Genomic DNA, 14,561 nt, shown 5'->3' with positions numbered 1-14,561 from the left:
TAAATGCTTTTTGCTGAAGCATGTGGACTAATGCTTGTAAAAAAATGTGCTTAAAATCTTCAGCCGGATACAGCAGTGTTTAAACATGAGTATCTGCCTAAAATTTTGTATTTGTTTAACCACTTATAAATATTAAACATGTTTGATATTAATCAGGACAGCCACGATTTGTGTTCGAGCAGATATTAAAGGTGCAAGATTCGATCTGTAAATGCCTCACATAACCAGATATTCCGTGCCGAACATCGGAACCGGCCGAGGTAAGTTTTCTTGAAAAGAAACATTTCTCATTTAATTTGGTTTAACTTGATGTACTAAAATAACTAAAACTAAAATAAAAATATATAGTTGTATTAAAAGTATATTTACATATTTTTTTATATTTATACAATAATTGATCAAAATGACAAAAACAAAATACATTTACCAAAAATTTTAAATGAGTATGAACACAAAATAAAGAAAAAACATACAAATACATTTTCAGTCCATTATAACATAATTATGTGAACTAATGATTGATTTTTTTTACTAAATTTTATTGTGTACCTTGCAAAATATTTAATAAAGGGTAAATTAATTAAGCTTTGCAGATCCATTTCTTTCTCATTAGTCCCTGCTAGCTGGACATCTGCAGCTGGAGTGGCTCACCTTAGAGAGCAGTTTGGTGAGGTCCTCAAACAGGTTGGAGCAGTAAAAGTCACAGTCATAATTTATGTAGAGCTCTGTGACAAAGCTGGGGATTCTCCAGAGCTGTACGACGGCCTCCAGGGCCATTTCCTTCATCTCATAGGGCATTTTAGGGTTCTCTGAGGTAATGATGTCCATTAGCTTCTTCAGGTACATCTATGGAGACATACAAAGAGTGACTTCCTACATCTGAGATAGCTTATATCTCACCACAGAAAGATCATCATTCAGTCACGTACCTCAAGCTGAAACTTGAGATGTTCTAGCATGCCTTCAAAGAGAAGAAAGCACACACGTATGGAGGCGGCATACAGATTAATTCGGTCCACACCTAACAACTACAAAGATAGACATAGAGAATATTTACTACAGCTGAAAACATCAGACAAACACACAAGTTAGATTAGAGAAGAACAAAGTTTCACCTGTGTGAGGTGCCTACAGAGCTCATCTTTGACAAGACAGAGTAATGACTGATAGGGGGCGATGTGTGCAGCTTCTAGGGCCACGTTCAACAGCTGGAGGCCCATGTGCATCATCACATCTGAGTTATGGCGGTCATGTGGGTTGGTGAGAGAGATGAGGAACCGGAAGAGCTCTCTCAGGCATGGGAGACTGTATGGGATTAGAGCAGCACCTGGAGAAACACAATGGTACAGTCATTTTGACGTCCGAGCCTTTGATGTAAATTCTGGATACACTATTTCTCTTACCCTCTTTCTGGGTGGACTGTGTAAAGCGCACTCCCCTGGGGTTCACGTAGTCTGAATCCGACTGATCAGCCAGTAAGTCTCGGTCTTCCAGGACTTCAGGAATGGACTCCACTGAGGCTGACTGGGCACGCTCCACTTCCCTGCCCTCAGACTGATGACACAGTGCACCATCCCATCAAGCTCAGAACACATACACTTGGATAGTTTATTGATGGTCTGAGGGATACCTGTGATTCCAGTCTGCCTGGCTCTGCGGCGGGTGTCACGGGAGTGGTGGCCGTTGAGCTGCTCTGCTCCAGGTCTGTGAGATCTTCCTTTGATGTGGTTTTAGAGCCGGTGTCTAAGCCACTATCAGTGGTAGGACTGGAGATGGAGGAAGCTGCGCTGTCTGAACCAGGAAGAGTAGAAGAACCTCCACTGTGCTGCTCAATGAAAGGAACTCCATCTGAAACAGACACACTGGGATGAGGACAGGGTGACAGGACATGCTTTTCTTCTTAACATCAAAAGAGGATGATATATACTGATTGCTCATAGGATGATTATGATGGCAAAATACACTTTACACAAAATACACTTTAGTGAAGGAATTCACAATTTATTATTGTTATTTGAGATATTTTAAGTTCAAAAGCGAATTAAAAAGTGAATGTTTCAAAAAACTGATTCATTTAACTCTGATTCAACTATTTGTTTGAGTCATTGCTCAATATATAATGAAGAAATAATGTTTAGTAAAAATTATGTAGGTAAATACTGCTACTACAAAAGTTTGGGGTCATTAAGATTTTTTTTTTTTTTTTTTTTTTTTTTAAAGAGAAATGAATGTTTCTCTGAAGCACGGCTGCATTAAATTGACCAAAAGTGCAAGTAAATACATCAATAATGTTACAAAAGATCTTGGTAATACTTTACAATAAGGTCCCATTTGTTAACATTAGTTATTGCATTAACTAACATTAACAATGAGCAAGAAATTTGTTACTGTATTTTTTAATCTTTGTTAACGTTAGTTAAAAATACAGCTGTTCATTGTGTTAATTCATGTTAGCTCAGGTCCATTAAATAATATTAACAGATACAACTTTTGAATTTAATAAATGTTGAGATTAACATTAAGATTAAAAACACAAATTGAATCTAATTGACTTATGTCAGTATACCTGAAAGGTTGTTGGTGAGGGTACTGGACTGGGCTGGATCCATCTGTCCTGAGGGGCTGTGTACCATGTGACGAGGGGGGTGGGGAGAGCGCTTCTGTTTCTTCCACTTGGACGACTCACTCATTCCCCCGGCTCTCATCTTTAGCTTCAAAACAAACACAGACTGTTAACTCAAGCCAAATGCTGCAGTTCACTGCACAAAGAACGACGCAGGAGAGCAAGACTAAAACAAAATCTCATGACACCTCAAATTACCATAAAAAAAAAAGAATGCCACCACTCAAAAAGATGCATAAGCACACACAAAGTCTCGTCATTTTGTCAAAAAACTCTTGAGTCTACATGTATGCTGAGGTGATTGTGTTCACTTTTCCCAGTATATAAACATTTGAAGTCAGCAAAACTAATGTGATTTACAGAATGTTATTATCTGTATAGGGATGAGAAGCAAAATAATTGTAATTATTATGGTACCAGTTACTTAATCACATTAACGTTTCTTTTATTATTTTTGAAGAAGCATCTATGACAGTAGTTCACCCTCACAAACAGAATAGCAGAAGAGAATAATGTAATTCTGGAGGTTTTTTTTTTTTTTGGCCATTTCTAAAGCAAAAATGTTGTTTAAGAATATAGTTACCCATATTTCCAGAATTTAAGTAGCTAAATTTTTAACTGAGCAAAGACAAAGGTTTCCACAGTATCAAATTAGCACATTTGTGGTTGTAATAGCTGTTGAAAAGAGAGTTTGTAAGCATTGTGTTTTAACTGTATTTCACATTCAATTCAGATTGCAAGCTCACAACTCTGCTAACCATTCATTCTCCCATAGGGAATTTTAAAAAGTCTTCTTTAAAGTGATTTATGCCATAAACCAAACCAACCAGCTACATTATAAACTGAGTTGAAGCAAACACATATTTGAAAATTGGACAAGACAGTCACAATTTCTGCTCTTCTCAATTAATTAAATAGAATCATCTGTAATATTTGCCCACTGGTTATTTATCCTGAAAAAGGTTTTGTTTTTCATTTGCCATTTCCCTTCTCCTGAATTGGTAACACGCCTCCACAAGCTTTCATGCTTGTGGTTGCCAGATGTCAAGAGTTTAAATTCCCTAATCAGAGCTTCTCTCTTAAATGGATATATTTTCTGTCCAGTGTTTTACTTTCCAAGCTGGCAACCATGCGCAGATGCTCTCTCCACACTGGGTGCTGAATAAATGCACTTACGCAACATCTATGCTACAACATAAAATGTGTTGTTTTAATAGGAAAAAGTTAACAATTTGGAATTATTGTAATTAACAAAAGGAATTTAACTGCTTTTTCCTGAAGGTTATACAGTTTTTATAATGCAGAGAGTGTCAATGTATATAAATAAAATAAATCAGCAAACTACAGAAAGTTAAATTTGTTCTCTTGATTTATGCTTATGTGAAGGTACAATAGTTCAAATGAAATTTTAAAAGAAATTCTCAAATGAGAATGATTATCATTTTTTACAAAAATAATCATGATGATCAGTTTATCCATTATCGTGCAGCCCTAACATGAAGCATCAAAATCGAATTAAAAATCATCTGATTGATGATTTATTTACAGAATCATGGGTAATGTAGTTCCACAACAAAAGCATATACCATCAATGCAGGAAACTGTGTCTAGTATTTTTGTCTGGGGTTTTTTTTTGTATGTATTAGCAGTTAAATGCATTTTTAATTAAAATACACTTAAAAAAAAAAACGTATCACAGAATTACCATCTAATGCTTGTCTCAACTTGTTTCACTAGCTTTCCAAAAAAAAAAAAAACACTGTATTCAGTGAATTCTAACATCAACATGAAACCAAAAAATAGAACAAAGAACTTCAACCTGGACCTGTTATACTGTCAAAACACTGTCACGGGTTAAATAAATAGGGATTGTACAAGGTTAAAGTGAGTCTGATCAGCAACGATCTCTTCTTCCTTACCTGCACTCGTTTGTTTTTCCATAAGATATTGTAAGCCTCAGGAGAGAAGGGGCAGGCCCCGGGATTAGTGATGGACATGTCACAAGCTCAGAGGGAGACGCATGACATGGGAGCACATACTGTATAACTTCATGCATGGGATGTACATGGGAGAAATCGACACGCATACCAGGACGACATCCATGCACACACATTCATTATCAGGAACTCAATAACACACCCATTCAACGACATTAACCCGAGGCATCTCTTTGAGAGGAAACGTGGGGAGTAGCACCTCAGCATACGTTGCAAACAAGCATGTTTTAATTGGGGAGACTAACCAAGGATAAAGATAATGGGTGCAATAAACAGACCAGGAACACACAAAGCATGCAAAATAGCAGTCAAATAGGATTTTCTGGTCTTTAAAGAATAAAAAAAAAAGACCCATTCGAATGAATATATATTCAAATATACAAAGTAACATTCAAATGAAACTATGGAAGCAAAATGAAAATATGAAAATAAACGCCCTGATGTGGTTTCACCTCAACTCAGTGTATTTGTATAAAGTATAAAGCTGGACCTAACCTACAGGTGTTACATTGTTGTTTACCCATGACTGTTCATCTAATATTTTTTCTTTAGAACGAGACACCACTCTAAATTCACTTCATACTCATATGAAGTATTATTTATAATATTTCCATATTCATAATACACAGTTTAACAATCCATAGAAATAGCTACTTCCACATTTCCGTTTGTTTTTTTGAAGGGATGTTTTGGGTCTAGAACAAGTTAAGCTCCATTGAAAGCATCTGTGGCACAACGTTGATTACCACAGACCAGGGGTTCCCCAAGTTTTTTTGCCAGCTGAACCCCTTTATTTTCTTAAAGTACCCCCTGAGATTTTAAGTTAATAATAATTTAACTTAACATTTTGTCTTTGTAAACGTTTTATTTTGATCGTTGAAAAACAGCGCATGAAGCCCAATTTCATTAGAATCATTTTCATTTAATAACCACAGAAAGCCATATAGCGATTTCAAGTTTATTTAGATCTTTCTTTGCCGAACCCCTGTTTCAAAAGCACAAAATCTTTACTACTCATTGTCTGCGAACTGTAATAGTAAAGTTACATTTAATTTTCAAGCTTATTTTTCAGTTCCGATAATACAAATTTTTGTCTAGAAAATTGAAGAGACACATTTTGAGCAAGATGAAATTACATGCTACAGATGTTGTCAAAATAGTTTAAATTGAATTGGACCTTCAATATCCCTTTAAAAAGATGATGAAAACTCATTTTTGTTGCTATGACAAATGCTTGCTTTAATTCTTTAGTGAATCTCCCCCACCATGCATTCAAACATAAAGCCATGCGTCCCGGCGTATTTCAATGCACTAGCTGCAACCCAATAAAAACTGCTGTTTTAATGCATGTAAATGTGCTATACCCTCTCTAAGCCCGTCTGATTGGTGTTTCTAGGCTGATCTGCATAAATAAAATCCTGTGTGTCCAGAATACAGCCTGGGATCTGCGAGTTGGAACAGGCAAATGGGCAAAGGATGAACTCAACATCAACAACCAGGTATGAAAAGACAGGAGAAGAGAGAGTCTTTGACCCCTAAATAACTGAAATGAAAAGGAGCAAACGTCTTTCAAATACAGAACCAACTGTGGCTGAAAAACTAAGTTAACTCTCACTAGATACTATTTTCCATCTCCTGACCTGATGGATGACACACACACACACACACACACACAGGTATAATAATTATGCAACAGCAACTGACCTCACTTATGGGTATGGAGACCTCTACAGAACAAAGCTCATGAAATAAATGAGGAAGGCAGATGGGAAACAGGTGTAAAGGGTCTGGAGGGAGAATGAAGGATTTTATATTTACCTTCTTCATGTTAGTGCCCACATAACTCTTGGCCTCCTCTTTGAACTGTGGCAATCTGAAAAACAAATATTACAATATTACGTAGAGTTATCACATGCGTTTATGGTGACACTTTTTATGAGCGTTATAGAGGTGAAGTGTGACATTTTTTAACACCTACTAGCACAAACACAGAACCATAATCTGTGGGCCAGCTGGGTGTGACATAACACTGAACCAATAGCATGAGTTTGGGATGAAACAGTGTTTGTCTGACCAAAGACAGAGTTATTATTTCACAGTTCCGTTTGGCGTGACAAGCTCTGCAGACCTTACAGTTCGGTTTTAAAGGTCAATGACTTTCTAAAAATTTACATTAAAATGATTCTCTAATCTACAAATCAGGGATTTTCGAACTCCAGACACACTTGTTTCATAAATGATTCAAAACTTTGCACTTACTGAACTGAACTGAATTAATACAGAACTAAATTGAGCTAAATATTGACACTATTGTTGTCTGAAAATGCTTCAAATTGCTTCATAATTGATCAATTTTGCAACATTAACTGTTATTTTCCTGGGTTTATTACTATGAAGCTGCATTGAAACAATCTGTATAAATAAATGTAAATAATATAAATAAATAAATGTGACTTGACTTTAGGGGGCAAGGAGGTGCTTAGGAGTTTGTGGATTTTTTTTTAATTTTCAGAAAATGTATTTATAGCTGTCAAAGTTTTAACCCCTTAACTGTCACCCCCCATTTTTTTAAATAGGCATGAAAGTGCACTATCCAAACTTAAATTGTTGTTATTTACTAACACTTTGGAATTTGTTCAAAAAATGTAAGTATCAAAAAGTTATAGAAGTTTAAATGTACTGTAAATTAAATGCACTATATTCATTTAATTCTATTTTATTTATTATAAATATTTTACATAACAGGCTTTACTCTAAAATTGGTATAAAATTAAAGCCTTATGTCTAAATAAGTTATGTTCCAAATTTTAAGTTGATATGAAAAAAATTGAGGTTTCTGTGAGATTTTTTTAGGGCGTTATACCACAAACAGCCACCGGGTGCCATCCAAACTTCATTAAAAAAAATGTAATGCATTTTTCTGTCACAAATGTCTAGATTTCTCTGTCAATATTACTTCCATCTCAAAATCACCACCAAATATGGAATCCTGAGACTCTGACCAATTATGTTTTTTGTCAAGATTATAAAAAGGTTTGATTCTAAAATGCATTTTGTAATATGACACTTGATACTGCCCACTAAGGGGGAGGAGACCGCCAAAAGATTTTAAAGTACCATTTCTATGGTAACGCAATGTCCGATTTCAAAATGGTTTCCACAGGATGAATCTTGGAATTCTAAGCTTTCAAATGATATATACTTTATGATGATTACTAAAAGATTTGAAAGAGAAAAAGGACACAAAAAAAAGAGCGCCAAGTGTCCCACAGGTCCCAGTTTAAATAAAAAATAATAATAGACAAAATAATAAATACATGTGATCATATTTTTAACATTTTCTGAATTGTGTTTTATTTTACTTTCTAAAGTCTAGATGGAAGATGGAATAATTAATAATTCACAAATATAACAAATAATTATTCTATTTACAGCCTTTATTTTAAGATTCATGCATCTAACATTACTCTTGTACATTGTGTAGAATTTTTTTTTTTTTTTCAGTTTAATGCAAAGTAAAAATTAAGTGCAATATAAAAGTCAATTATTTAATTTAGAAATTATGTCTTTATAATATGATGCTTAATACCTTTCTCATACAGTATAAATAGGTCTTTATCCATGTAATTATAAAGCTGACATACTGTATATATGTGTCATATATTTTAGAAAAGGGCTTCCTCGCAAGGGTTGTGTCATTTTTGGGGGGCTTTGTTATTAAAAAGTCTGAAAATTAAATACTCTAAATGTTTTGATTAAGATTCGAGTCACATCTAGTTCCCCAAACTGCAGATTAATTAACTCATTTGGAATTATCATTCCGAGAATCCTCTCTAAAACCAAAATGGAGGAGAGACAATAAGTCTGAAGAGACAGCATCTCTGTTCCCAGGGCGTGACTTTTGACCCCCTGCGCTGGTTCATTAGCTGAATTAGATGGATGATGTTCTCAGCCTCGAACGCACTGTCTGCATGTGTGCATATTGTGTGGACACTGCGGCTTTTCCTCGAGTGAGATGTCAGCGCTCGCACAGGCAGGCTGGGAGAGACGGCTCCTGATGTTAACTCTGCTTCGCGTTAATGGAGTGTTGTGTTGCCAGCTTGATTATAGGATGATCTGTGAGTCCAACAGATTAACATCCCTAATGCTTTCAGCAGGCTGCATAAGCCTCCTTCTGAACACTCAATAAGATCCGCTGTTCATTACTCTGGCTCTCTCGACCACACACACACACACTACATTCACTGCTTATTACCCTTAGGCACACAGAAACACACACTCTCATTATTAAGGCCTTTCACAACCTCATTGTGAAGACGATATGGACAAGAGGGTCTGGGCAATAAGAACGTGCACAATAGGACCGGCAAACTCAGGTTGTGAGTTTTTGTGTGCGTGTGTGTGTGTGTGCGCATTTCTGAGATTAAAAGGTGTTATCAGCTATAATTAAAAAATTATTAATGAATGCTCCTCATCTGGAGGACGTTTAGAGTGCATGAAATTATAAAAACAAACAGAGGATGTTTACATGGCTTGAAAAACGGGTCAAAACACTGTGATATTATTCAGATGCTTCTCTTTAATGCAAAAAATATTATCTGTTCCTTTTTGAATTAGCTTTTTATAAGAGACCAAATTTAGTCATTATGTCTTTGTTGCGCACACATATGTGTGTGTGTGTCCCTAATCTATATGCAGATGGGTAGAGTGAGATGTGCTCTGCGGTCTCATCGTCTCGTCTGTGCGGGATGTGACTAGAAGTCTAATGCCAGTGGATACGCACCTCTGATAAATGCCACCCCATAATCATGCTATTGCATTAGTGCAGCAGTACACTATGACCTGCATGAGAAGACTAAGGGCTTCTGCTCACAATTACACCACAATCATAGAACTGCATGTTAGATATGAACTAGTCAGAACTACATATTTCTATATATGATAATATGTGTGATATTTATCGTTATAAGTCCATAACGATGACCGTGAACTATATCTGCGCTTAATACTTGTATCTAGACATTTATGGCCAAGAACCTGTTGGAAATTTCAGAGGAAAATGCAATGTTTGAATATCACCTTGGAATTTAATATTCTTAATATTCTAACACAGACAAATGATATAATGAATAATTTAAGGTTCTAAAGTAGGCCTAGATGGTTAACTTTTTTCAACATTTTCCACACTGATTTGAAGGGAACACCTGTGAAATTTAGTAGAATACACAGCAGCAGATTCTGTGTGGGCCTGGTATTTAGCCATACTTCGCATTGTCAGAGACTGATGCTTTCACCTGTCCTTGTATGTGTGTGTCGGAAACCTCCGGAGGTAATTGAGAGAGGCCTGAGAGTGAAATCGGAGCCCGTTATGGAGACAGACCCAGTTCCTGTTGTGTTTGGTCTCAGGTTCGGTTTGATTATGTGAACAGCAAGAACATGTCTCTGTTCCTAATCCCCATCTCTACATCCCCTCTTCCATTCTCTCTCTAGTTACCTGGAGAAGAGCAGCTGCACCATGTCCACCAGCGTGTGCTCAGCTGACTTTCTCAGCAGCTCTGTAATGAGAAAAGAGCAAAACCAGAGAGAAAGAAAAGGAAATGTTAGTCCAGAGGACAAGAGCAGCACCTCGGGGGCTCAGAGACTAGACTCTGTTTGGTCAGGATTAGAGCAGAGGTTTATCACAGTCCTGAGAGCACAGGAGGCAGATTCACATATTGAAAAGTTCAAGGATGCGCAACAACATTTAGATTTGATACAAAGCGCACTTAAAGTATACATTTTTCCCTGGAAATCAAACTTATGATCTTGGCATTGCAAGAGCCATGCTCTACCAGCTGAGATGGTGCAGAAAAGTGAAAAGCACAAAGAAATTCAAAAAATACTTTTTATAGTTTTCACTTAATTTCACTTACCACTTAATCTCATTTCAAAGCATATTCGGAAACAGGACTGCATGATCTCACAAACAGACTCATTGGTCAGATGGGCTCCAACTGGAGTCAGCAGCAAAGTCCTTAAAACCTGGAAATAATAACAGTAATAATAATGATGAAAAAAAAAGCCACTTATCCGGATTCATTTCAGACTAGTATGTAATACAGTTTTTTCAGATTGATTTTCTGATTCCCCTGATTCTTGTGAGTTTTAATACGGTGTAATATTATTTTATAAGTACAAATATTATTTGTTTTATATACACTAATGCTTAAAAGTCTGGGGTCAGTAAGATTTTTTTTTTTTTTTTTTAATTAAGACTTATTCGGCAAGGATGCATGAAATAGTTTAACTGTGACAATATAAGACATTTAAAATGTTACAAAAGATTTATATTTCAAATTCATTTGAATTTTCTAATTATTAAAAAAACCTGAAAAAAGTATCATGATTTTCACAAAAATAATAAGCAGTACAACTGCTTAATATTGTATATCATTATTTTAAAAAAAAATCTTACCAACCTCAAACTTTTGAATGGTAGTGTACGTTTATTTTTTTGTTAATGTTATTTTTTTTATATTTATTTGCTGTTTGATAAGTGTTACCTGGAGGATTTTCATCAGCACCACCTCATCACTAGCGGGGTCGGTGCCCACGAATCTCGCATGTGTGACTGCATCTGCCATATTCTCGATGCCCTCCGCTGCCCCTTCATGATTGACATCTGTGGAGGACAGGGACGGTGAAATTTAAAACAAACTAAAAATATCCTAATATATTCCCCCTCACTCTCTCATTAATGCTCCTGATTCTCAGCCAGATAAGTTGAACGTGGGTCATAATGATATAAACCATGGTTATATGATTAATCTTACACGATTAACCTGGTCACCAGTTCAACCCCCACATCGCTATCAACTGACCACGCTCCATGTGACGAGCGCCGAACAGCCATCTGACATCTAACCACCAGATGTGTGCGCTTTTGTGGACGGCCTGGTAAATTGGCTGTCTAGGCAATGATGTTTTGAAACCCAAGCAGGGCCAGATAACAGGCTGGAGCCAGGCTGCTTTTTCTTTCCCATCGCCTCTAAAGAGCATTTCATTAACTAATAAGCACAGGCTGCCAGGGGCTGTGACTGCAGGTAAAGCCTTGACACAAGAGTGCATTCCACTTATTAGCAGACAAATAACACCGAATAAATGTGTCCTTTAAGTAAACCAAAAATATTACGCTGGGGAGGGAGCGGCGGCAATCACTGGCACAAACCATTAATTTCCTGTGAACGTGGCCTGCAACACGCTTAGAGGAGTGGGTTGACCTTTTCCACGCTCAAGGTAAGTAGAGACGAGAGATACAGACAAATGAGACACTAGAGAGAATGGAAGAGAGAGCGAGAGAGAGAGAGAGAGAGAGAGAGAGAGAGACATAGGACAGCCTTTACTCTGAACTCTGAGTGAAACCCACATAGGTATTAAAGGATTAGTTTACTTCCAGAATAAAAATGTCCTGATAATCAGTGTTGGGAAGGTTACTTTGGAAATGATTACAATTACTTTTATTTTGTAATTAAATTACGTAATTCCGTTACATGTAACTAGTTACTCCCCAACACTGCTGATAATTTACTCACCCCCATGTCATCCAAGATGTTCATGTCTTTCTGTCTTCAGTAGCAAAGAAATTAAGGTTTTTGAGGAAAACATTCCAGGATATTTCTCCATATAATGGACTTAAATGGTGGCCAACGGGTTGAAAGTTCAAATTGCAGTTTCAATGCAGCTTCAAAGGGCTCTACACGATCCCAGCCGAGGAATAGGGAGGGGTCTTATCTTGCAAAATGTATATACTTTTTAACCACAAATGCACATCTTACACTAGCTCTGCACAAATTCACACATTATGTAATCACGTTGGAAAGGTCACGCGTTGTTAGTTCTTCGTCTGTGTACTCCGGTTCAAAAAGGTAGGGTAAGGTGAAAAACTCCATCTCATTTTCTCCTCCAACTTCAAAATCGTCCGACATCGTTGTTTTACCTTTTTTTGTAAAGGGCGTTTGACTTTCTCTGCATGTTTGCTTTGTAAACACTGGGTCGGTACTTCAGCATATGCCATGCGTGATCTTTCCAACATGATTACATAATGCGTGAGGTCTGGCTGGTGTAAATCGAGCTTTTGTGGTTAAAAAGTACATACATTTTTATTTATTTTTTTTTAAGAAAATGACCGATCGTTTTGCTTGATAAAACCCTTATTCCTCGGATGGGATCGTGTAGAGCCCCCTGAAGCTGCATTGAGCTGTTGGTCCCCATTGAAGTCCATTATATGGAGAAAAATCCTGGAATGTTTTCCTCAAAAACCTTAATTTCTTTGCGACTGAAGACAGAAAGACATGAACATCTTGGATGACACTGGGGTGAGTAAATTATCAGGAAAGTTTTATTCTGGAAGTGAACTAATCCTTTAAGGTCTGGAGAAGGGCTTCAAATTTAATTATTATATATATATAATTCAAATATAATTGCTATATATAAACCCCAAAGACATATTATAGTATATCAACAGTTCAAAAGTTTGTTTTTTTATACAAATTAATACTTTTATTCAGAAAAAAATGCAATAAAATGATCAAAAGTGACAAAAAGTATAAAGGCATTTACAATGTTACAACATTTTTTTTAAATATATGTTGTTCTTTTCCACTTTCTATTCATCAAAGAATCCTGAAATAATGCTTCATTGTTTCCACAAACAATGCAGCACAACTGTTTTCAAAATTAATGTTACATCAAAATGCTTCTTGCACATCAAATCAGCATATTAGTATGACTTCTGAAAGATCATGTGACACTGAAGACTGGAGTAATGATGCTGAAAATTCAGCTTTGCATCACAGGAATAAATTACATTTTACAATATATTCAAATAGAGGACTGTTATTTTAATTTGTAATAATATTTCACAAAACAACTGTTTTTACTGTATTTAAGTAAATGCAGCTTTGGTGAATATATATACACATTTACAATATCACATGGCCTACTGTATGGTACCTTATAGCTCATTTGATTACTAGTTATGTGGTATATGACAACACAAATGCTTTGTAAAATCAAAACATTTAAATGGTTTTAAACAACAGGATACTACTTTTTTAACAAATTACTGTTTATAGAGGTAAATAACGCGCTGATTTGGCACAGTGACTGAACAACTAAATTTTGAGTGAAAATCTATGAGTGAACTGAACAGCAATGAAGAGGCGGGCTCACAATAAACACGGGACCCCCTTCCAAACAGCCCATCTCCACGGAAACCAGAGCCACGGTCTATTCAGCACAACATCAGAAGTCATCTAAAATACTAATCCTCACTTGGCACGGTCTACACAGCCAAGCGGGAGAGTCATTGTTGAAATAACTGAAGTCTGGGTGGGGCTGGACGGTCTTTGTGCATGTGTATGAGAGTATCAAAGAGGTTCAAACAGCTGTCGTGTACTAAGTAAAAGTACATTCAGACATCAGAGTGTCCCTTAAGTGAAAGAACTGCTCATCGCAGAAAAGGGAGCCTGCATTAACCCCTAAACCAGGTGTGCATGGGCGCCAATCTGGCAAAAATATAGCATACAGTGCTGTGAAAAGGTTTTTGCCCCCTTCCTGTTTTTTTAAATTTTTTGCATATTTGTCACACTTAAAAGATTCAGATCATCAAACAAATTTTAATATTATGCAAAGATAATGCAAGTAAATACAAAATGCAGTTTTTAAACGATGATTTCATTTATTAAGGGAAAAAAGCTGTCCAAACCTACGTGGCCCTACGTGAAAAATTAATTGCGCCCTCCTGTTAAATCATGAACGAACTGCAATTAACCACATTATTTTAGAAAGCGGAGTTAAATTTCACTAGCCACACCCAGGCCTGATTACTGCCAGACCTGTTGAATCAAGAAATCACTTAAATAGAACCTGTCTGACAAAGTGAAGCATGCTTAAAGAGCAAC

The 14,561-nt window shown here is 36.4% G+C and overlaps 1 protein-coding gene across 5 annotated transcripts in view; it reads right to left on the bottom strand.

The window, feature by feature from the left end:
- Window positions 1-14,561, bottom strand: part of gbf1 (golgi brefeldin A resistant guanine nucleotide exchange factor 1) — a 101,733-nt gene that overhangs the window by 21,157 nt on the left and 66,015 nt on the right. For 3 of the 5 annotated variants that reach the window (XM_016473846.1, XM_016473848.1, XM_016473847.1), the window contains exons 5-15: window positions 11,163-11,281; window positions 10,533-10,641; window positions 10,115-10,175; window positions 6,439-6,493; window positions 4,543-4,578; window positions 2,567-2,711; window positions 1,631-1,848; window positions 1,404-1,554; window positions 1,116-1,327; window positions 930-1,028; window positions 652-846 (exon numbers count right to left, since the gene is read on the bottom strand). In XM_016473846.1, coding sequence (XP_016329332.1) covers window positions 652-846; window positions 930-1,028; window positions 1,116-1,327; window positions 1,404-1,554; window positions 1,631-1,848; window positions 2,567-2,711; window positions 4,543-4,578; window positions 6,439-6,493; window positions 10,115-10,175; window positions 10,533-10,641; window positions 11,163-11,281 — 1,400 coding nt within the window. The remainder of the gene's footprint in view (window positions 1-651; window positions 847-929; window positions 1,029-1,115; window positions 1,328-1,403; window positions 1,555-1,630; window positions 1,849-2,566; window positions 2,712-4,542; window positions 4,579-6,438; window positions 6,494-10,114; window positions 10,176-10,532; window positions 10,642-11,162; window positions 11,282-14,561) is intronic. The other 2 variants (XM_016473849.1, XM_016473850.1) reach the window with 1 other exon arrangement.

This window comes from Sinocyclocheilus anshuiensis, unplaced genomic scaffold (genome assembly GCF_001515605.1).
Source record: "Sinocyclocheilus anshuiensis isolate Anshui unplaced genomic scaffold, SAMN03320099.WGS_v1.1 scaffold536, whole genome shotgun sequence".
Classification (NCBI taxonomy): domain Eukaryota; kingdom Metazoa; phylum Chordata; class Actinopteri; order Cypriniformes; family Cyprinidae; genus Sinocyclocheilus; species Sinocyclocheilus anshuiensis.
This window is presented reverse-complemented; position numbering and strand designations above follow the sequence as displayed.